The following is a 23,344-nucleotide window of genomic DNA, read 5'->3' on the forward strand; positions in this document are numbered from 1 at the left end:
TAAAATTATTGTTAATATTATGGTTACGATTATGGAATAGGACGTCCCTATTTTCATCAGGGAAACGTTGGAGGCTGTGAGAACGTCTAAGTCCTCTTTTTCCCCTTCATTATTTCAATCCTCCTCCTTCCTTCTCCTTTTCCCATGACAGGGTCTCTCCCTCCATCTACTGTGCCTGGGATCCCACACCCAAATCCTATACATCTCTCCCCCCGCTGCCCCATTCCTATGGCTACGAGCGTCAGCCACACCGCAGGCCATAGCGGTTGCCATGGCGATGGAGGTTGTGGCATCTTTCTGGCCTAGGCAAACAAGGCCTCTGTCCTCTCCTGGCCTTTTCCCAAATTCTTTCCCCACTCCATTCTTGAGCTGGGAGACGGATGGGGAACCAGGGGGGCGAATAATTTTGGGCATAAGGGGTTTAGCTGTCTGCAAGAATTCAGGACAGGCGAAAGTCTTGAGGCAGGTTTTCGGCAGCAAGAATACTATTGGCACAAAAACGGAAGCAAGAAAAATTACCGACAAAAGAAGAATGGCAAATGAAATTAATGGACTATGCAGAATTGGATAAACTAACAGGGAGGATTCAAAACCTGCGGGACCAGAGATTCTTAGAAGACTGGAGTGAATATTTGAACTATTTGAAGAGCGATTGTAACAAACGGATTACGCTAGGAGGACTGCGAGAAGTGCTGTAAGGAGGATTATATGAAATATTGCAAAGATGACTATGAAGAGAACATTATTAGTTAATGATAATTAAAAGTAACAGAGAAATTGAGAAATGCAGAATAAGTGATAAAGAACGGAAAATCTTCAGGGGTTGTTGACGGAAGTCTAAAATACTGTATAAGATAAGAAGTTATGTTAAATGACTGTTGGAAATGATGTTAAAAAATTAATGTGTGTGTGTGTGTGTGTATAAAAATAAAAATAAACTTGAGGCAGGTTTTGAAACCATTCCCAAATTCAAAACTTAGTGTATCGCTAGAATATATTTTGAAATATATATGAACCTGGGTGTATACCAGCAATGTTGCAATTGTGGTGTAAGAAATTGAGAAGGCGTTTAACCAGAATTTCTCGAGACGCATCTCAAGTTTTATTGGCGAGGTCACCTCACCTCGAGGAAAAGGATGTCGTAGAGTTGGAAAAGGTACGAAAAAGGGCAACCAAAACTGTCAATACTTTTTTGAGGCTCTCCTATGAGGAAAGATCGCAGCATTTGGGACTTTCTCACTGAGAGAAAAGGTGCGTAAGAGGCGATAGGGTAATAAATTTGTGAGTTTGTGCCGGGCACGGGAAAATTGGACAGAGAAAATGTTTTTTCTCTCTCTCATAAGACCTGAACTCGTGAGCAACCCAGCGAAACTGAATGTCGGAAATTCGGGGCAGATAAAAGAAAGCATATCTTCATGTAGTTAAACTGCGGAACTCCCTCCCACAGGAAAAAGCAGTCGCTACCAACTTCGAAAGAGAATCAGACTGATCCATGGAGGATGGATGTCAACAATGGAGGAGAAGCCCATCCATATCAATGTTCCCCTGGCACTAGATAGGTTTCCTTGCCTCTGGTTTAGCAGGCAAGTGCCAGCTCCACCTGGTACGCAGGCTGAGACCCTCCCTGCCCGCAGACTGTCTCGCCAGAGTGGTGCATGCTCTGGTTATCTCCCGCTTGGACTACTGCAATGCGCTCTACGTGGGGCTACCTTTGAAGGTGACCCGGAAACTGCAATTAATCCAGAATGCGGCAGCTAGACTGGTGACTGGGACTGGCCGCCGGGACCACATAACACTGGTCCTGAGAGATCTGCATTGGCTCCCATTACGTTTCCGAGAACAATTCAAAGTGTTGGTGCTGACCTTTAAAGCCCTAAACGGCCTCGGTCCTGTATACCTGAAGGAGCATCTCCACCCCCATCGTTCTGCCCAGACACTGAGGTCCAGCAGTGAGGGTCTTCTGGCGGTTCCCTCATTGCGAGAAGCCAAGTTACAGGGAACCAGGCAGAGGGCCTTCTTGGTGGTGGCGCCCGCCCTGTGGAACGCCCTCCCACCAGATGTCAAAGAGAACAACAACTACCAAACTTTTAGAAGACATCTGAAAGCAGCCCTGTTCAGGGAAGTTTTTAATATTTAACGCTGTACTGTTCTTAACACTTGATTGGGAGCCGCCCAGAGTGGCTGGGGAAACTCAGCCAGATGGGCGGGGTATAAATAATAAATTATTATTATTATTATTATTATTATTATTATTATTATTATTATTATTATTAAAACATTCAGTCGTGCACCTAAGAGGCACAGAGACCATCAGTCTTTCTCCTCCCCTGCCTCCGAAGGTACCCAAAAGCCATGTCCCGTAGGATGTTATATTTATTTGTCAAAAATAAACCCTCAAGTCTCCTATGACATCACGGGCACCGTCACAAGGCAAGATGGAGGGGCACTGGGTGCTGAGGGCAACAGGCACCCGCTTAGTGAGGAACTCCCAAGACCAGCCCAGATTGCTGCTACAAGTTGAGAGGAGAAAAACTGGGCCGTCTTATGGGACCGTGGCACCCTTTGCCCTCTGCTCACGGTTCTTTCTGCATGTAGCTGCCCACCATGGCAGAACGAGGGAGGAGGCTTCTCTTACTGGAACAGAGGAATCAGAACCTGGTGAGCATCCTTCGGAGTCGGAATAATAATAATAATAATAATAATAATAATAATAATAATAATATTTATTATTTGTACCCCGCCCATCTGGCTGGGTTTCCCCAGCCACTCTGGGCGGCTTCCAACAAAGATAAAAAATGCATTAAAATGTCACACATTAAAAACTTCCCTAAACAGGGCTGCCTTCAGATGTCTTCTAAAAGTCAGGTAATTGTTTATCTCTTTGACATCTGGTGGGAGGGTGTTCCACAGGGCGGGTGCCACCACCGAGAAGGCCCTCTGCCTGGTTCCCTGTAACTTGGCTTCTCGCATTGAGGGAACCGCCAGAAGGCCCTCAGTGCTGGACCTCAGTGTCCGGGCAGAATGATGGGGGTGGAGATGCTCCTTCAGGCTTCTAAGGCCTCGTTAGAGGTCCTTTTTAATGTGCAATTGGGGTGATTCGTGATGACCACAAGAACATAACGTTGCACACCACCCCAGTCTCTGAGCGGTGAGGTATCTCCAGGGCTTTCAACACTCGCCCAGACGCTCGCAGTTTCCCTGGAAGGAAGGTCAGCTGAAACTGTGGTGTCCTGAGGCTACAGGCTTTTAGTTATTTACATTTTATTTTTATTCCTTTATATACAACCTAAGCATGAGAGGAGATATGATAGCCATCTTCAAATATTATTATTATTATTATTATTATTATTATTATTATTATTATTATTTGTTTGTTGTTGTTGTTGCCCTATACCCACAGGTCTCAGGGCAGTTCACAGGATAAAATCACAATATAAAAACACAAAATACATAAAAAAAATAAAAACAAGAACAACCCAATAGCAACGTCCCCCCCCCCTCAATTTTATGGAAGCAAAGACTGCTGCATATATGTTATTCAGTGTCATCCATCAAATCCAGGCAAATGCCAAGGGGTACCAATAGCCCCATAAAGGTAAAGGTAAAGGGACCCCTGACCATTAGGTCCAGTCGTGGCCGACTCTGGGGTTGTGGCGCTCATCTCGCTTTATTGGCCGAGGGAGCCGGCGTACAGCTTCCGGGTCATGTGGCCAGCATGACTAAGCCGCTTCTGGCAGACCAGAGCAGCGCACGGAAACCCCGTTTACCTTCCCGCCAGAGTGGTACCTATTAATCTACTTGCACTTTGACGTGCTTTCGAACTGCTAGGTTGGCAGGAGCAGGGACCGAGCAACAGGAGCTCACCCCGTCGCAGGGATTCGAACTGCCGACCTTCTGATTGGCAAGTCCTAGGCTCTGTGGTTTAACCCACAGTGCCACCCGCGTCCCCCCAATAGCCACATTCTGTCATATACAAAAGGATGCTAAATATGGACATCAGGTTTCAGCAAATGCTTGAGCATTCAAGGAATAATTGAGGGTATTCAAGGTCAGCTTTATCAGCTGAACGCTTTGGAGGGGAATCTGGAAACAAATTTATTACAGCAAAGAATATATATATATTTGAGAAGGGTGTTACGGGTTCTCATGTTTCGTCTCCTGTTCATTGTTTATTTTTTTCAATTTTCCTACAGATGGAAAAGATCAGATCCCTTCAGAAGGCCAACGCAAACTTGCGGCAAATGGTGAGCACTGTAAAACTGCTCAGAGGGATAAGGGGCCTTAAGGGATGCGGGTGGCGCAGTGGGTTAAACCACAGAGCCTAGGACTTGCCGATCAGAAGGTCGGCAGTTCGAATCCCCGCGATGGGGTGAGCTCCCGTTGCTCGGTCCCTGCTCCTGCCAACCTAGCAGTTCGAAAGCACGTCAAAGTGCAAGTAGATAAATAGGTACCACTCTGGCGGGAAGGTAAACGGTGTTTCCGTGCGCTGCTCTGGTTCACCAGAAGCGGCTTAGTCATGCTGGCCACATGACCCGGAAGCTGAATGCCGGCTCCTTCGGCCAGTAAAGCGAGATGAGCGCCGCAACCCCAGAGTCGGCCACGACTGGACCTAATGGACAGGGGTTCCTTTACCTTTACCTTTAAGGGGCCTCTTGGCACCCTATGAGTGGCAGGTCTATAGCTTAGCAGTGGAACATCTGCTTTGCAAGCAGAAGGTCACAGGTCTCATCCTGGCAGCATCTCTTGGCAAAGCTGGGAGAGAAGCCAGACTGTAACCCCAGAGATCTGTAGAGACAATACAGCATCTATGGTTACATACGCTTCAGGTTACAGACTCAGCTAACCCAGATATAGTGCCTCAGATTAAGAACTTTGCTTCAGGATGAGAACAGAAATTGTGCTCCTGCGGCGCGGCGGCAGCAGGAGGTCCCATTAGCTAAAGTGGTGCTTCAGGTTAAGAACAGTTTCAGGTTAAGAACAGACCTCCGGAACGAATTAAGTACTTAACCTGAGGTACCACTGTACTGAGCCAGGTGGAGAAACAGTCAGACTTGGTGCAAGTCAGCTTATGGCAGAGACATTGCTTTCTGCCACTTTCTGTCACTGGGGCACATAGGAGCCACATCCCAGGGGCCATAGGGGCATAAGCCCCCACAATAAAATATTTGAGGGGCCCGGGGGCCCACAAAGTGGATGGGCAGCCCCATTAAAATGGTGCGTGTGCACTGCGTCATGTGATCGATTATGCACTGCGGAGCTTACCTGGGCCCCCACAATACTTCATTCAAGTTGGCAGCCCTGCTGGGGCAGCACCTCTTTGGTTGTTTCTCGTGGAAGTGGCCACAGAGACCACATAACACCGGTCCTGAAAGACCTACACTGGCTCCCAGTACGTTTCCCAGCACAATTCAAAGTGCTGGTGCTGACCTTTTAAAGCCCTCAACGGCCTCAAAGGCCCAGTATATCTGAAGGAGCATCTCCACCCCCATCGTTCAGGCCGGACACTGAGGTCCAGCTCCGAGGGCCTTCTGGCGGTTGCCTCCCTGAGAGAAGTGAGGTTATAGGGAACAAGGCACAAGGCCTTCTCGGTGGTGGCATCCGTCCTGTGGAACACCCTCCCGTCAGATGTCAAGGAAATAAACAATCTGGCTTTTCTTTTATTTTTTTAAAAATAATTTTTATTAACTGGCCAATCACATCAAATTAAATCACATCACATAAATTCCAAATTACAAAGCCAAATTTTTAAATTTTGTTGGGGGAACCCATACTTCAAGATCCAAAGGGGGATTCAGATCATCTTCTTATTACTGCCTTAATGTCCAAATCAGTCCTAATCAGTCCAAACAAAATTCATAATTCTATCCAGTCTTATCTTGGTGTTTCCACATCATATCTTGTTCATATAATTTCTATTTTTCCTTTACGATCTCTTCTGTTAGTCTCCTTAAGCCGATAAGCAAAATAATAATCCTATGTGGATTTCCCGTTCCTCCACTAAGTCCAGATGGTTTCCATATATCTCCTTCGTAGATAACATCGCTCTTTCCATCATAAATTTGGCATTTGTCGCTCTTAAGTCCCACCGAGAAGTTGATCCACGATATGTAAACAACTCTATTTCTCTCTTTCTCCTCCCAGACCCAAGAGCTCCAACAATGCCTCCCAAAATGGCGACGGCATTTTTAACTGCGTCATTCCAAAACTCTTAGCTTTCCAGCTTCATCTTGAAACATTGCTTTGGTTCGAAAGTTTATCTCCACACAGCCTTAAATCCACAGCTTAAGTCCTTAGTTTCTGACTCATTAGGGGAGGGGATTCTTGTTAAATCACATAAGAAAAAGGAAGGCAGGTTTTTCCCCCCTCAGTCATACCGTATCTTGACGTATCTTCTCATATTTTATTCTTGTCTTGTTATCAGAGATCTCTTCTGTCAGCTGTCTTTACTCCCCTTTTTCCTTGAAGCATGTGCAATTTATCTCGTCCAAATTGTTTCTTTTGAAGATGCTTGCAACTAGCGGCGCGAATCAGGGACGGCGTCCAGGAGTGCCAGAATCCCACAGGAGGGCTTTGTGCCTAGTGCCCCCACCCCCACAAATTCGGGGTTTTAGAAGACACCTGAAGGCAGCAGTGTTTAAGGAAGTTTTTAATGTTTGATGTTTTATCACAGTATTATTATTATTATTATTATTATTATTATTACTCTGTTGGGAGCCACCCAGTGGCTGAGATGGGCAGGGTATAAATGATAAATGATAAATGATAAATGATTATTATTGTTACTATTATTATTCTTGGGTCGCTGTGTCCAGGGGAGGCTGGTCCATTGCGATGAAGAGGAAACGCCAACCAACCTGCTTTCTCACTTACACCTCCATTCACTCGAGGTGGTTTTGCCCATCATTGGCTCTCTGGCTCCACCTCCACGCTAGGGAAAAAAGGAATGTTGCACTTGACTGTAGCAATGGATTACACCCCACATGATCACTGTCTACTAACCAAGTTCCTCTTCTCCTGACCTTTGCAGAATTCAAGGCTAAGGGAGGAAAATGAAGGTGAGACGTTTTGCTTCCCTGCAGGGTTGTGGTGGGAACAGAACCGGATGGGTAGGGAAGGGACCGACTTGTTTTGAGGACCAGACATGCGAAGACGTGTTGGTCCTGCAGTGGCGTCTTTCCCACATGGAGAGGTTTGGTTCACCAGCTGAGGGTCCTGGCCAGGTCCTCCCCCTTCTCAACAGGCCATCCAGGGCTGGACTTAATTCCAAGCTAGCTCTGGGTTTAGTGGGAAACGAGAGCATCCCACCCGCTGATGCTGTTGGACTCCAACTCCCATCAGCCCCTGGTCAGTGGTAAAGGGAATGATGGGAGCTGTAGTCCAGCAATATCTGAATTGCCGCTTGCTCCAGACAGATTCTTAGTTAATAGTCACCAATCTTGTCTTAGGAGAATTTGCCTTTTTTTACTATCTTTCCTTTCTCTCCTTCAGTTTTCAAGTCAACAGAAGAAATCTTACTTAGGTATTTCCGATTTATGTATTTGCTTGTTTATTGATGTGGGGCATTGTTATGTACTGAGTTGAATAGGATCCAAAATGCAGCAGTCTGACTGGTCTTAGAACAATAGGATCCAGAATGCAGCAGTCTGATTGGTCCTAGAACAATAGGATCCAGAATGCAGCAGTCTGATTGGTCCTAGAACAATAGGATCCAGAATGCAGCAGTCTGATTGGTCCTAGAACAATAGGACCCAGAATGCAGCAGTCTGATTGGTCCACAGGAGCCACCCAATCCAGCTCCAGGTGGAAGTGAATCCGCAACCTCATTGGCCTACAGGTGAATCCCGAAATTAGCCATTCACGTGGGGCCCACTGTGTAAATAACATATATAAAGCAGACATTCTGGGGGAACTTCCATTCCTCCTCACCACTATGAGCTGAATAAAGAGCATGAAATCCACTCTCGACTCCCAAGTACCGTATTTTTCGCTCTATAACACGCACCCGACCATAACACGCACATAGTTTTTAGAGGAGGAAAACAAGAAGAAAAAAATTCATCTGATGGTGAATTTGGGGTGACCCAGTGCAAAAATCCTGAGGATCCATGTGGATCCGTGCTTTGTAACCACGTTTTAAGTGGGGAGGGAAGGAAAAGCACTCAAGGGACAAGGAGCACGCGTGGGGTGGGTGGAGAAGGATGCTGCTAATAATGCAGAAGAGGTGTATAAGGGGAGAAGGCTCCTCTCCTCTCCCACTTTGCTCCTTTAAAGCAAGCCGGCTCTGCTTTTCTCCCTCCTCCCCGCTCATCCCTAGCTTAGCGAGCTGAAAAACTTTGCTGCTATTTAGCGAGCTGAGTGGGGAGGAGAGAGGGACAGAGAGCCTGCTTGCTTTAAAGGAACCAACCGGACAGGCTCCTCTCCTTTCCCGCTTTGCTCCTTTAAAGAAGCAGGCTCTCTGTCCCTCTCTCCTCCCCACTCAGCGACTCTTCTCCCGCTTTGCTGTTTCAAAGCAAGCCACGGAGGAGGGAAGGAAGGGGAACCATGGATCTTCTGCTCACGACTGCAGCAGACCCCCCCCCCCCGGCACCCGTAGGCATTCCCTACATAACACGCACAGACATTTCCCCTTACTTTCTAGGAGGAAAAAAGTGAGTGTTATGGTGCAAAAAATACGGTATATTTCAGGCATCAACATAAAAACCACAATATATATATAATCAAAATAAAAACAACAACCCAATAAAATATGCATATATTTAAAAATTCAAACTTATATGCTCTACAAATGCACTTTAAGGGTGGGGAACCATACATCCATTTATTGAAAATATTAATAGGTCGCTTTTCTAGTCAAAAGATTGAAAGCGGTTAGGGATGAACTTTGAGGTGACAGTGTTAATCCTAAATGTGGGTGTTTGCTGCTCTCTCGCCGTCTGTAAGCAGATCAAGGAAAACAGCATCCACCTATTCAAAGCCTTGGATATTTTTTTTAAAAGAAGGGGGTGGGGGAAAGAAGAGGAGAAATTGTGCTTCAGTGGTAGAGCATCTGCTCTTTTCCTGAAGGTAAAGCTAAAGGGGACCCCTGACCATTAGGCCCAGTCGTGGCCGACTCTGGGGTTGCAGCTCATCTTGCTTTACTGGCCGAGGGAGCCGGCGTACAGCTTCCGGGTCATGTGGCCAGCATGACTAAGCTGCTTCTGACGAACCAGAGAAGCGCACGGAAACCCCGTTTACCTTCCCGCCAGAGCGGTATCTATTTATCTACTTGCACTTTGACGTGCTTTCGAACTGCTAGGTTGGCAGGAGCAGGGACCAAGCAACGGGAGCTCACCCTGTCGTGGGGATTCGAACCGCCGACCTTCTGATCGGCAAGCCCTAGGCTCTGTGGTTTAACCCACAACACCACCCACATCCCTTTATCCTGAAGAGTCCTGCCTAAATCCTCGGAGAGCCACTGCCAGCCAGTGCAGGTATTATCAAGCTTGATGGATCAATGATCTGAACTCACACCTCTTTATCCCTGCTGCCAGCCAGTGTAAACATGGAGTGTTTGTCTTGCATTTATCCTGACTGGCTTGTAGGATATTTGCATATCTTCCTATAAATGTGCTTATCAGACTTTTCAGTGCATTGCCCATCAATTTCCAATTATTATTATTAGTTTGCTGTTTAATAGGCACTTCCAAGCTATCATTTATTTGCAGGAGTAATTCAGTCACACACTAGTTTGCTTAGATTAAGTTAAAGCGCTCTGTTGGCCTAGCACAAGAAATCCACTTCTTTTTTCAATGACATTAAGGAAGAAAGGAAGGAAGGAAGGAAGGAAGGAAGGAAGGAAGGAAGGAAGGAAGGGGAAACAAATTGGATAGTGTGGGATGAACGAATGACTAAAAAAAAAAGGGTGACCTGTAAACACTCCACAAACAAGTCAAGATAGATGTGGAGCAATTGTTCCTTGTCATGTAACTGCCCCGTCAACAAATCAGAACAAATGCTCAAGAAAAACCTGATAGAATATAACCTCCATGTGAAGTTGGTGCAAGCAGACCAGGATGAATGTCTGGCGTAGGAGGTGTCCAGGTGCTTAAGATCAATTTGAAAGGTGGAAACCTAAAGTTCTCGTATGCCCTTGAATATGGCCAGGAATTATGGAATGTAAATATGAAGTTTACGGCGTGTACGGCATTGCAGGAGAACATATGGAAAATGATATATAGATGGCATCTTACGCTGGTAAAACTGGCAAAGATGTACAGAATGAATAATAGGAAGTGTTGGAAATGTGGAGAGGCGGAGGGAGATCTCTACCACATGTGGTGGACTTGTAGTAAACTGAAGGGTTTGGGGGAATCTATTTACAATGAGCTTAAAATAATTTGTAAGTATACCTTTTAAAAAAACCCCGAAGCCTTTCTATTGGGATTGACAGGGAAGGAAATTAAAAAGAAAGATAAAAATCTCTTTCTGTACACCACGACAGCAGCAAGAACTATGTTGGCTCAGAACTGGAAAACAGATGTAATATCATGGAATGGCAGGTTAAAATGATGAATTACACAGAACTGGCCAGATTGTCGGGAAACGATACGATACGATACGATACGATACGATACGATATCTTTATTGTCATTGTCCCTTGCGGAACAATGAAATTGAAAACTACATAAAACTACATTAAAACTACATAAAACTACCAGAAAACTACATAAAACTACATAAAAGCTACATAAAACTGCTACAAAACTACATAAAACATTCAAAACCCCCTAAAAACTCTAAAACCCCATTTTAAAAAACACTATACTACAGAGACCCCTTATGCTGCATTTAGAACCAGAATTGCATTAGCGTAGAAACTGTTTTTCAGGCGGCTAGTCCTGGCCTTTATAACCCTATACCTTCTTCCAGAAGGCAGAAGCTGAAAGAGATCATTTCCGGGGTGCGTACTATCATGTGCTATCTCTGCCGCTTTCTTATGGCACCTGGCAGCATAGATTTGATCTAAGGTGGGAAGAGTGCACCCAATAATTCTCTCTGCAGTCTTTACAACCCTGGATAGCATTGTTTTTTCCCTGGCCGTGCAGCTCCCAAACCACACGCACAGACCATAAGTTAGTACGCTCTCCACAGTGCAATGGTAGAATGCCATCAACAGGTCCTTTGAGAGATTGTTTTTCCAGAGGATTCTCAGAAAATATAACCTCTGCTGTGCTCTCTTCACCAGGTCTTTGCTGTTCTCTCCCCAGGTTAGGTCGTCTCTCAACTCCATTCCCAGAAATCGAAACAGTGAGACCTGTTCCACGCACTTCCCCTCAATAATAAGTGGCTGAATATTCAATTTACATTTCCTAAAGTTCACAATATGAGATCCGGATGAAAAGAAGTTTTGTGAAAGTTGGAGTAAATATTTGGTGTATATAAGAGAAAATTGTAAAAACTTAAAGACACTGGCAGGGTTAGAATAAGTCTAACAGCACATGACAAAACAGTAAGAAATAGAATACGTGAGGTAAAAAATTATATGATACTTACCGAAGGGATGGAGGGAAGTCCGAAGCTCGGCAGAGCTAAAGGTATATGTGGGATGTACAGATGTGTAATGAGTCTATGTGTATTAATAAAAATTAATAAAAATTTATCATTAAAAAAAATGAATACGGCCAGGAAAAATGCTGCCTTTTGCCCACCCACTCATCCGAAACCCCCGCCCTTCCTTGACTTTCAGAGACAACGACAAGATCAAGAAGAAAGTTCAACAGCTAAAGGAGCTTCAGGAATCTCTGGTGAGTCGTCCCTGGCACTGCCGTTCTTCACGTAGTACCCCGGGATCTTTATGCTAGGCGGGGAGGGAGGCCAACCAAAGACACAGAAGGGAACAGGCAGAAATATGACCCGTGGCCTCATCCCTGATGGCAGCAGCGAAGAACAGAAATAAATCCCGGGGTGGCATTCTAAAGCAAGCATATGCATGTGAAATATACTCGGAGTCAAGTGTGGATTTCATGCTCTTTATTCAGCTCATAGTAGTGAGGAATGGAAGTTCCCCCACAATATCTGCTTTATATACATTATTTACACAATGGGCCCCACGTGATTGGCTAATTCCGGGATTCTCCTGTAGGCCAATCAGGTTGCGGATTCACTTCCACCTGGAGTTGGATTGGGTGGCTCCTGTGGACCAATCAGACTGCTGCATTCTGGATCCTATTGTTCTAGGACCAATCAGACTGCTGCATTCTGAATCCTATTGTTCTAGGACCAATCAGACTGCTGCATTCTGAATCCTATTGTTCTAGGACCAATCAGACTGCTGCATTCTGAATCCTATTGTTCTAGGACCAGACTGCTGCATTTTGGATCCTATTCAACTCAGTACATAACACCATGCTACACCTTTAAGGCACATTCAGAGCACATTATTTCCCTTGAAGAGTTCCAGGTGCCGCAGTTACTATTCCTAACAACCGTTCAGAAACTAGCCAGCACTGGTGTGAAGTTGTCGCTGGCATCTGTCTGTCCCGGGAGACAATGGAGGGGTGCGGCTTTTGGGTGAGTTCAAACTGCTGGAAGGTTGCCACACCTGCTATGGCTGTTGAGACCGATACAGGAGAGACATGTTTCGTTGCAGCCGGGGCAGAGGAAGGCGTCCGGTTGTGCTGCTGCAGATGCACCACGGCATTTATTCTCTCTCTGTTCCTCCCAGCGGTTATTCCTCCTCTGGTCCCTGCTACAGCAAATAACACAAGCAACATGATGACCAGTATACTAGATAGCATTGCAATTCCTATTGCATAATATACATGTTTTAGGACAACAAAAATAAACTGTGTACACTTGTAAATTCTCTAATATTGTCAGGGAACTGTCATCGGAAGAACCGGTGGTGCAAGGGCTCCCAGAGGTTGAGAGAGACTTATCAGCGGAGGAGGGAACCAGCAGGGGGAGAGAAAGAGCTCCAAGGGAAAGCGAGTCAGAAGAATGGCTCAGAGACAATTCCAGCAAGAACAGCGGGGAGGTTTCAGGACCTCCTATAGGGACACCCACTCCTCGCCGGAAACTGTCACGTAGAGAGTCCAGAAGACGTGTTTCCGTTAAGAAGCTGTTATGCTGGAAGAAATTCCGTAAACGCCCACTGTCGGATTCTGCCAGCGACTGACGGAGCCATGCTTATGGAGCTCCGTTACAGACCGTGGTTTGTGGACTTAGCCAAACACTGAGGGACTAGGAACTTTACACACAAGCAGCTCAACATCCCATCACAAATATATTTGAAATCAAATGAACACACACCTGTCAATCTTTGAAAGTCCGTAAAAGTATAATAAGTCTATAGTTCAAACAAAGTAATAGATGCTATCCTGTGGGCTGGGCGGTAAAAATTTTTAGGCGTTTAGGTGCCGAAGTAGTAAGAGAACAACAACGTAGGACAGTGATCCCGGATAATCTGACTGTTTTGCTGGAATCTTCTTCAGCACAACTCATAGATTAGGAAAATGCACAAGGAGCAGTGGTCATAAGCATATGAGTGGTTACATCTCCTTATGACCAGCAAAACAGTCAGATCATCCGGGATCACTGTCCTACATTGTTATTCACTTACTACTTCGGCACCTGAACACCTAAAAAGTTTTACCGCTTAGCCCACAGGATAGCATCTATTGTTGTTGTTGTTTAGTCATTTAGTCGTGTCCGACTCTTCGGGACCCCCTGGACCAGAGGACGCCAGGCACTCCTGTCTTCCCCTGCCTCCTGCAGTTTGGTCAAACTCATGCTGGTAGCTTCGAGAACACTGTCCAGCCATCTCGTCCTCTGCCGTCCCCTTCTCCTTGTGCCCTCCATCTTTCCCAGCATCAGGGTCTTTTCCAGGGAGTCTTCTCTTCTCATGAGGTGGCCAAAGTATTGGAGCCTCACCTTCACGATCTGTCCTTCCAGTAAGCACTCAGGGCTGATTTCCTTAAGAATGGATAGGTTTGATCTTCTTGCAGTCCATGGGACTCTCAAGAGTCTCCTTCAGGACCAGAATTCAAAAGCATCCATTCTTCGGCGATCAGCCTTCTTTATGGTACAGCTCTCACTTCCATACATCACTACTGGGAAAACCATAGCTTTAACTATACTGGGCCCATCACCTCCTGGCAAATAGAAGGGGAAGAAATGGAGGCAGTGAGTGATTTTACTTTCTTGGGCTCCATGATCACTGCAGATGGTGACAGCAGTCACGAAATTAAACTATATAATTTTACAGACTTTCAAAGATTGACAGAGGTGTGTTCATTTGATTTCAAATATACTAGAGAATTTACAAGTGGACACAGTTTGTTTTTGTTTTTATTGTACTAAAACATGTATATTATGCAATAAGAATTGCAGTGCTATCTAGTATGATGGTCATCGTGTTGCTTGTGTTGTTTGTTGTGTTAAGTTTGCAACACAGGGGTTTGCTGTTCTGTAATGGATACACAACCTGGCTGTCTGCAAGGGATTCCTACATGGCGAGGCTGATGTTGCCAGACTTCATGTTATGTTTGCAGACATCTTTGGAACGCGGAGTTGGTCTGCCAACAGGCCTGGGGCCTGAAGGCAGCTCCTCGTAGAGTACTTCCTTTTTTTATATATATAAATATTTATTAGAGTTTTCAATTTTATACAAACAAAAAAGAAAAAGAAAAAAATTAAAAACAAATCAATTTCAATATCAATTTTCAATAACATGTTTCCTTGACTTCCTCATACCTCCCCTTCTTGTTTTCTAGTTCAAATTGTTTATCCAGCAAATCCTAATCTCTTAACATTCCATTTAACTAACACCTTATTTTCCAATCAACTTCTTAAATTTTGTAACTTAAACAATATTTTTCCCAATTCTTTTTACCATAACAGCTAGAGACCACATAAATTCAATCCAGCATCTTTCAAAGTTCATTAATTTTGCAATGTTTCTGTAAATAGTCCTTAAATTTCTTCCAATCTTCTTCTGCCGACTCTTCTCCCTGGTCGCGGATTCTGCCGGTCATTTCTGCCAATCCCATACAGTCAATCAATTTCATCTGCCATTCTTCCAGAGTGGGTAGATCTTGCGTCTTCCAGTGCTTTGCTATAAGTATTCTTGCTGCCGTTGTAGCATACATAAAAAAAGTTCTATCCTTCTTTGGCACCAAATGGCTGACTATGCCCAAGAGAAAAGCCTCTGGTTTCTTCAAGAAGGTATATTTAAATACCTTTTTCATTTCATTATAAATCATCTCCCAGAAAGCCTTAATCTTTGGGCACGTCCACCAAAGGTGAAAGAATGTACCTTCAACCTCCTTACATTTCCAACATTTATTATCAGGCAAATGATATATTTTTGCGAGCTTGACTGGTGTCATGTACCACCTGTATATCATTTTCATAATATTCTCTCTTAGGACATTACATGCCGTAAATTTCATACCGGTGGTCCACAACTGTTCCCAGTCAGCAAACATAATGTTATGTCCAACATCTTGTGCCCATTTAATCATAGCAGATTTAACCGTTTCATCCTGTGTATTCCATTTCAGCAGCAAGTTATACCTCGTAGAGTACTTCCAAAGACCCCTGGCCACCAATATTTCGGGACCTGAAGCCCCTTCTGCTCCCATAGTTGACGCCCCTGCTTCCGATGTAGTACAGCAAAACACAGGTTCAAAACCCATGTTCTGCCGACGTGTGGTGTTGCAGATACAGTGGTACCTCAGGTTACAAACACGTCAGGTTACAAACATTTCGGGTTACAGACTCCGCTAACCCAGATGTAGTACCTTGGGTTAAGAACTTTACCTCAGGATGAGAACAGAAATCGCGGCCGCAGAGGTGGGAGGCCCCATTAGCTAAAGTGGTCCCTCAGGTTAAGAACAGTTTCAGATTTAGAACGGACCTCTGGAACGAATTAAGTTCGTAACCTGAGGTACCACTGTATTTGTATTCTGTCTCACCATGGAATATTTTTTGAGGTCCAAAATCATAAACGCTGGGCCTGAAATCATGGGTGCGGACGTGCCTCAATACAAACCTTTAACTATTTGGCTCCCTGGAGTGACTTGGATTTCTACAAGCGTTGTCTACACTTAGCAGCTGTTTTTCTGATCAACTCTTTCTCTCCTTCTTTACAGCAAGACGATATTTATGTTCTCGAAGAGCAGCTGTGTACGTAAGTCAATCGAGAGTCCTTGGCTTGAGGCTGCGTTTTCAACCCCCTTATCCCCCTTTCCTTTTAAGCAACCTGGTCTGAAATGGCTCTTTTAAAATACCGTATTTTTTGCTCTGTAAGACTCAGTTTTTCCCTCCTAAAAAGTAAGGGGAAATGTGTGTGCGTCTTATGGAGTGAATGCAGGCTGCGCAGCTATCCCAGAAGCCAGAACATCAAGAGGGATTGCTGCTTTCACTGCGCAGCGATCCCTCTTGCTGTTCTGACTTCTGAGATTCAGAATATTTTTTTCTTGTTTTTCTCCTCCAAAAACTAGGTGCGTCTTGTGGTCTGGTGCGTCTTATAGAGCGAAAAATACGGTACCATTTTCTCATATGCTGTGAACTTGGGGCTAGGATGTGGGGAGACCAGGATTCACTGAGCGACGTTGAGCCAGTTGCTCTCTGTTAACCTAATCTACCTCGCAAGGTTGTCGTCAGGATAAAATGGGGAGGGACCCGTGTACACCTTGCTGAGCCTTTTGGTGGAAAGGCGGGGTAGAAATTTAATAAATTAATTTAATATAAACAAACATATGCAATAACGAATAAGATAATTTGGGGTTTCATTCGAAATGTTTGCTCAAGCCTTTTGGGTGGGCTGGGTTTTAAATTGCAAACGGTTTAAATTGCAAACAGTGGTACCTCAGGTTACATACGCTTCAGGTTACAGACTCCGCTAACCCAGAAATAGTGCTTCAGGTTAAGAACTTTGCTTCAGGATGAGAACAGAAATCGTGCTCTGGTGGCGCGGCGGCAGCAGGAGGCCCCATTAGCTAAAGTGGTGTCTCAGGTTAAGAACAGTTTCAGGTTAAGAACGGACCTCCGGAACGAATTAAGTACTTAACCCGAGGTACCACTGTAAAGGACTCAAAGCAAAATCTGTGCGATAGGCCACAATCCATGCCTGAAGCGCATGCACATCATCGTTCCCCTTCATTTTGGCGGGTGCGCATTTGTGTGTTTGCACGGGAGAATGTTCCGGAACTGGTAGCACGTGAAGGAAATGTTTCATTTTCGAATTCTTTTTTTTTTTTTACCTGCGACATTTCAAAAATCATTTTGGGAACCCATCCCTTCAAATCCCCCACGTGTGTGTGTGTGTGTGCACGCGCACGTACGCACCACACACACACACACACACACACACAGGGCAAGGGGGAAAAGACTTGATTTTGAGATCTAATGCAACCTGGCATCTGCTCCTCAAATACAACTCGCATTTCCAAGGAGAAGGAAGCGAAGAGGCGCCCACGGTTCAGTGATCTTCCTTCTGCACTCCTTGGGTTAGCAGATGCTGAGTGGAAGGAGAGAGAGAGAGAGAGAGAGAGAGAGAGGAAAAAGAGAAAATGTCCCTGGAGTGAGAGGCAGTTGCCTAGTGACTATCAAAACAAAATGGAACTTATTTATTAGGCTTAGGTTCTAGGGATGGAGAGGGCATTTCTGCGTCAGGAGTAGATTTAGTTTTCCATTTAAAATAGGGCTACCATATGTCTGGAAAAAGGGACGCGGGTGGCGCTGTGGGTTAAACCACAGAGCCTAGGGCTTGCCGATCAGAAGGTCGGCGGTTCGAATCCCCGCGACGGGGTGAGCTCCCGTTGCTCGGTCCCTGCTCCTGCCAACCTAGCAGTTCGAAAGCACGTCAAAGTGCAAGTAGATAAACAGGTACCGCTCCAGCGGGAAGGTAAACGGCGTTTCCGTGCACTGCTCTGGTTCGCCAGAAGCGGCTTAGTCATGCTGGCCACATGACCCGGAAGCTGTACGCCGGCTCCCTTGGCCAATAAAGCGAGATGAGCGTCGCAACCCCAGAGTCGGCCACGACTGGACCTAATGGTCAGGGGTCCCTTTACCCTTTACTATGTCTGGAATATCCCGGACATTCACCCGTCGAAAATGATGTCCGGGAAAACCCACGAACATGGCAGCCCATATCAGAAGTGTCGGGGGGTTGTTTTTTTTGGCAATTTCCTTTAAAAATAGCTCAAAAACTTCATTTTTTTGCGGTGGGAGGGGAGGGGGTAAAGATTTTGCAAAAGAAAGCTGCACAACTTTTTCACTTTTTGAAATATGGCAGCCCTGTTCAAAATATTCCTTATCCACTCTCCACCATATAGGGGCCCAGGACAGGTTATAACAATATAACGTATCAAAACAGATAAAACTGTTGCAATTATTATTATTATTATTTTTAAGAAAAGGAAATCCGTTCCAGCCAAAGTATACATTTAGTGAAAGCAGCAGAGTGTGTGTGCTTTTGTGTGTCCCACACCCCACCCCACAGAAAACAAAATACCCTAAATGACAAAGACCGGGATCAAGAAGTGTGCATTCACAGAAGCAGCAGAGCCGCACAGGGTACTGCTGAAATTTTAAAAGCCCAAAGTCTGTCACTGCAGACAGCAAAAGCTGCATGACGAAAGTACTAGACTCACCTTTGTGGGGAAGGATTTTCATAATTTGGGATCCAACACAAAGACCAACAAGAAAAGATGCGCACGAGATGCAGTTGAAGGACCCATTTAAAGTGTTACCATACACAGAAGCCAAACTTAGATTCACAAAATGTTCAGGGGTTGTGTGTACGCATGCGTCCCCCCAGAAAAAAAGCACCGGTGTAATGCGATCAATTATGTGGGCCATGGCTTATCTTTTGTTGTTGTTTAGTCGTTTAGTCGTGTCCTTTCCCCCCCCCCCAGGTTCCTGTACTTGCCAAGGGGAAAGCAAAAGGTAAGGCCGTTTCATGCCTTTTGGTGTGACTTTATCGATTACACAAATAACGAGGCATATGGTAAAACAGCACCCATAGTCTGGAGCACAGTCTGGAGTGCGTGAAGCACATTTTATTTTTCCTTTCCCCTTTCCTATAAATTCTAATCGCTACTGATCCAACATACCAGCCAACAGTATAAGGAACACACAGTAATAGACATCATTTCATATCAGTAGCACCCGTAATAATTTTGGTATACGCACCTTGACGCAATGTTGTTAACACATTCAGAAACGTTTATTGTTTAATTTCTGTTCTGTTTCTGTTGAATTTCTATTTTTATTTCTAATTGTTGTTTAATTTCTGTTTTCATGTAAACTGTCCTTATGTTGTACGCTCCAGTGCAAAGATATATCTCAGTGCCACCGCGCTTAAAGTTGAAAACAGTTTAAAGATGAAAATAAATAAAACCTACGTTACCAAAAAAAAAAAAGTAAGGCATTTCCTGTTGTAGCTGGACTTCCCCTATTCTCAACTCTCTTCTTCCTGTCCCAAACCAGAGTTTTTCCCTTTCCTGGATCAGCCTGCACATTATCCTAGCACATTTGTGGCAACGCATTCCTTGGTGACTGTAACAGTGTGAAGGCTAAACTACAGTACCCAGAATTCTCTGAGGGAAATAATGTGCTCCGAATGTGCTTTAAATTCAAATTTAGCACAATTCAAAGTGTTGGTGTTGACCTTCAAAGCCCTAAACGGCCTCGGTCCTGTATACCTGAAGGAGCGTCTCCACCCCCATCGTTCAGCCCGGACACTGAGGTCCAGCGCCGAGGGCCTTCTGGCAGTTCCCTCCCTGCAAGAAGCCAAGTTACAGGGAACCAGGCAGAGGGCCTTCTCGGTGGTGGCGCCCGCCCTGTGGAACGCCCTCCCACCAGATGTCAAAGAGAAAAACAACTACCTGACATTCAGAAGACATCTTAAGGCAGCCCTGTTCAGGGAAGTTTTTAATGTGTGACATTTTAGTGTATTTTTTGTCTCTGTGGAAGCCGCCCAGAGTGGCTGGGGAAACCCAGCCAGATGGGCGGGGTACAAATAAATTATTATTATTATTATTATTATTATTATTATTATTATTATTATTAGTCTGACTTTGAGAACAGCTTTGCCTGGGACACAGATTCTGCTTCCCAAAAGAGTTCCCTTGCTTGCAGGGTGGTGTAGTGGTTAAGAGCTGTGGACTCGTAATCTGGGGAACCGGGTTCGCGTCTCCGCTCCTCTACATGCAGCTGCTGGGTGACCTTGGGCCAGTCACACTTCTCTGAAGTCTCTCAGCCCCACTCACCTCACAGAGTGTTTGTTGTGGGGCAGGAAGGGAAAGGAGAATGTTAGCCGTTTTGAGACTCCTTCGGGTAGTGATAAAGCGGGATATCAAATCCAAACCCTTCTTATTCTTCAATTGACTGGAATGTGTATATTTGCATTCATTTCCCCACCACCACCTCAATAAAGTCACCAGGCATAATTAGGGTTGACAAGAGTTCTGGATTTTGCATGGCGAATTTTTGGAAGCAGGGTTTTCCGCTCTCGCAACCTTTGTGCGTTCTTGGAAGATGAAGATGTTAAGCGCTAGGAGCCATCCTTCTCTTCCTCCTGGAAACGCCTAGTTCAATTAATGTCACGTTTCGACCTTGGATGCCCCCACTTTCAAAAGCCTTGCGCGCTGCTCCTGAAACATCCAAGACTGTTGAACCGAAAGGAGAGTGGTTGGCGTCACGAAAGACCCTGCTCTCTGTCCTACCCCATCCATTTTTCTAACTTCACAGCCACACCATATAAAGCACATTTAAGGCACGTACCTTTCCCCCAAAGAATACTGGGAACGGTAAGGTAAAGGTAAAGGGACCCCTGACCATTAGGTCCGGTCGTGGACGACTCTGGGGTTGCGGCGCTCATCTCGCTTTGTTGGCCGAGGGAGTCGGCGTACAGCTTCCCAGTCATGTGGCCAGCACATGACGAACCAGAGCAGCACACGGAAACGCCGTTTACCTTCCCGCCGGAGTGGTACCTATTTATCTACTTGCACTTCAACGTGCTTTCGAACGGCTAGGTGGGCAGGAGCAGGGACCGAGCAACGGGAGCTCACCCCGTTGTGGGGATTCGAACCGCTGACCTTTTGATCGGCAAGCCCTAGGCTCTGTGGTTTAACCCACAGCGCCACCCGCGTCCCTACTGGGAACGGTAGTTTACCCCTAACAGATTTATAATTCCCGGCAATCTTAGCAAACTACAGTTCCCAGGATTCTTTGGGAGGACTCATGCGCTTTAAATGCTCTTTATACACCTCACATTTAAGGTGCATGACTTCCTCCGAAGAATCCTAGGAACTGTAAAGGTAAAGGTAAAGGACCCCTGGACGGTTAAGTCCTGTCAAAGGCAACTATGGGGTTGAGGTGCTCATCTCACTTCAGGCCGAGGGAGCCGGCGTTTGTCCGCAGACAGCTTTCCAGGTCACGTGGCCAGCAGGACTAAACTGTTTCTGGTGCAAAGGAATAACATGACGGAAGCCGGCGCGCAAGGAAATGCCGTTTACCTTCCCGCCGCAGTGATACCTATTTATCTACTTGCACTGGCATGCTTTCAAACCACTAGGTTGGCAGGAGATGGGACAGAGCAACAGGAGCTTGCCCCATCGCAGGGATTTGAACCGCAAACCTTCTGATTGGCAAGCCCAACACTATTATACTTATTTTATGATTATTAAATTTGTATGCCACCCTTCATCCAAAGATCCCAGGGCATGCCAAACCCTCGGTGGTTTAGGAACTTCCCTGCATGCAAAGCCAGACTCCGGCGGATTGAGCAGTCAAGACAAAGAGAAGGTCCAGTGGTCAAGAAGGCAGTTTCTGCATGTGCTATAGAGGGGAGTGAGGCGCAGGTGGGGCTCGTCCACCCGGGAAGAGAGCCCATCTCCGATCCTAAACCTCTGCTGCCTTGCGGGATAATAATAATAATATAATAATTTATTATTTATACCCTGCCCATCTAGCTGGGTTTCCTCAGCCACTCTGGGCGGCTCCCAACAAAGTATTAAAATACAGTGGTCTGTTAAACATTAAAAGCTTCCCTAAACAGGGCTGCCTTCAGATGTCTTCTAAAAGTCTAGCAGTTGTTCTTCTCTTTGACATCTGGTGGGAGGGCGTTCCACAGGGCGGGTGCCACCACCAAGAAGGCCCTCTGCCTGGTTCCCTGCAACTTGGCTTCTCGCAGTGAGGGAACCGCCAGAAGGCCCTCGGCGCTGGACCTCAGTGTCTGGGCTGAACGATGGGGGTGGAGACGCTCCTTCAGATATACTGGGCCGAGGCCATTTAGGGCTTTCAAGGTCAACACCAACACTTTGAATTGTGCTCGGAAACGTACTGGGAGCCAATGTAGATCTTTCAAGACCAGTGTTATGTGGTCTCGGCGGCTGCTCCCAGTCACCAGTCTAGCTGCCGCATTCTGGATTAGTTGTAGTTTCTGGGTCACCTTCAAAGGTAGCCCCACGTAGAGCGCATGGCAGTAGTCCAAGTGGGAGATAACCAGAGCATGCACCACTCGGGCGAGACAGTCTGTGGGCAGTCAGGGTCTCATCCTGCGTACCAGATGGAGCTGGTCAACAGCTGCCCTGGACACAGAATTGACCTGCGCCTTCATGGAGTTCAAAATGACTTCCAGGCTGCACACCTGGTCCTTCAGGGGCACAGTTACCCCATTCAGGACCAGAGAGTCCTCCACACCCGCCCGCCCCCTGTCCCCCCAAAACAGTACTTCTGTCTTGTCAGGATTCAACCTCAATCTGTTAGCTGCCATCCATCCTTTGGGGGAAGAAAAGGCTCAGGAGTAGACCCTACACAAATCCGGAGTCCCTAAGGCGGTTGGATGGCTCCTTGTACGCCTCCTTCTGCCAATTCCTTCATCCCAGCTGGTGCCAAATGTCTTGCTCTGCTATCCTTTGGACCACATCAACGAGGCCCAGAGACAGGGATCTTGCAGTCTGGCCTTTGCAGATTAAACCGTGGGGAATTGAGAGCGGTTGCTGCGTCTTAATGAGCACAGATGGGGGCTAATCACTCCTTTCCTTTTCGTTTCTCCTCAGACAAGAAAACACTGAGCCACTGAGCCTGTGACGAGGTCAGAGCCAGCGGAGAGATCGACCCCAGTTCTTTGCCACTGTGGGATGCAAACAGAAGCTTCCGGAATAAACTCTTGTCTTCTGTTTGTGATCTTTGGATTAGGAAGGGTCACTCTGAAGTTCTGATGTGTAAGGCTAGCCTTCTAAAGGAGGCGTGGGCAGTTTGCCCAACTGGAAGCGGAGCTCGCTGCCCCCCCCCGACCCCTGTCCAAATCCTCTGCCAACGCGCCATGCGAACAGCCACACCCCAGTAGTAA

General features: G+C 45.9%; 2 protein-coding genes across 6 annotated transcripts in view; both read left to right on the forward strand.

Annotated features, from left to right (window-relative positions):
• CCDC61 (coiled-coil domain containing 61) overlaps positions 1-23,344 on the forward strand; it is a gene marked incomplete at its 5' end in the record, with an annotated part of 118,010 nt that overhangs the window by 56,851 nt on the left and 37,815 nt on the right. The window lies entirely within an intron of this gene.
• LOC310769115 (uncharacterized protein) lies at positions 1,530-23,178 on the forward strand. 5 transcript variants are annotated; one of them, XM_083628232.1, is made up of 8 exons: positions 1,530-1,603; positions 2,284-2,658; positions 4,194-4,244; positions 7,028-7,055; positions 7,489-7,519; positions 16,134-16,167; positions 18,903-18,933; positions 23,052-23,178. In XM_083628232.1, the coding sequence occupies exons 2-8, from the start codon at positions 2,605-2,607 to the stop codon at positions 23,072-23,074; spliced, it is 252 nt and encodes an 83-aa protein (XP_083484358.1). In that variant the 5' UTR covers positions 1,530-1,603; positions 2,284-2,604; the 3' UTR covers positions 23,075-23,178. The 5 variants fall into 5 exon arrangements, with proteins under 5 accessions (XP_083484358.1, XP_083484357.1, XP_083484356.1 ...); XM_083628231.1 differs by having other exon boundaries at positions 1,531-1,603; positions 16,134-16,171; XM_083628229.1 differs by lacking the exon at positions 1,530-1,603 and adding an exon at positions 11,726-11,783 and having other exon boundaries at positions 2,340-2,658; positions 16,134-16,171.

The sequence above is a fragment of the Podarcis filfolensis genome (assembly GCF_964270895.1).
Source record: "Podarcis filfolensis genome assembly, chromosome: 8".
Taxonomy (NCBI): domain Eukaryota; kingdom Metazoa; phylum Chordata; class Lepidosauria; order Squamata; family Lacertidae; genus Podarcis; species Podarcis filfolensis.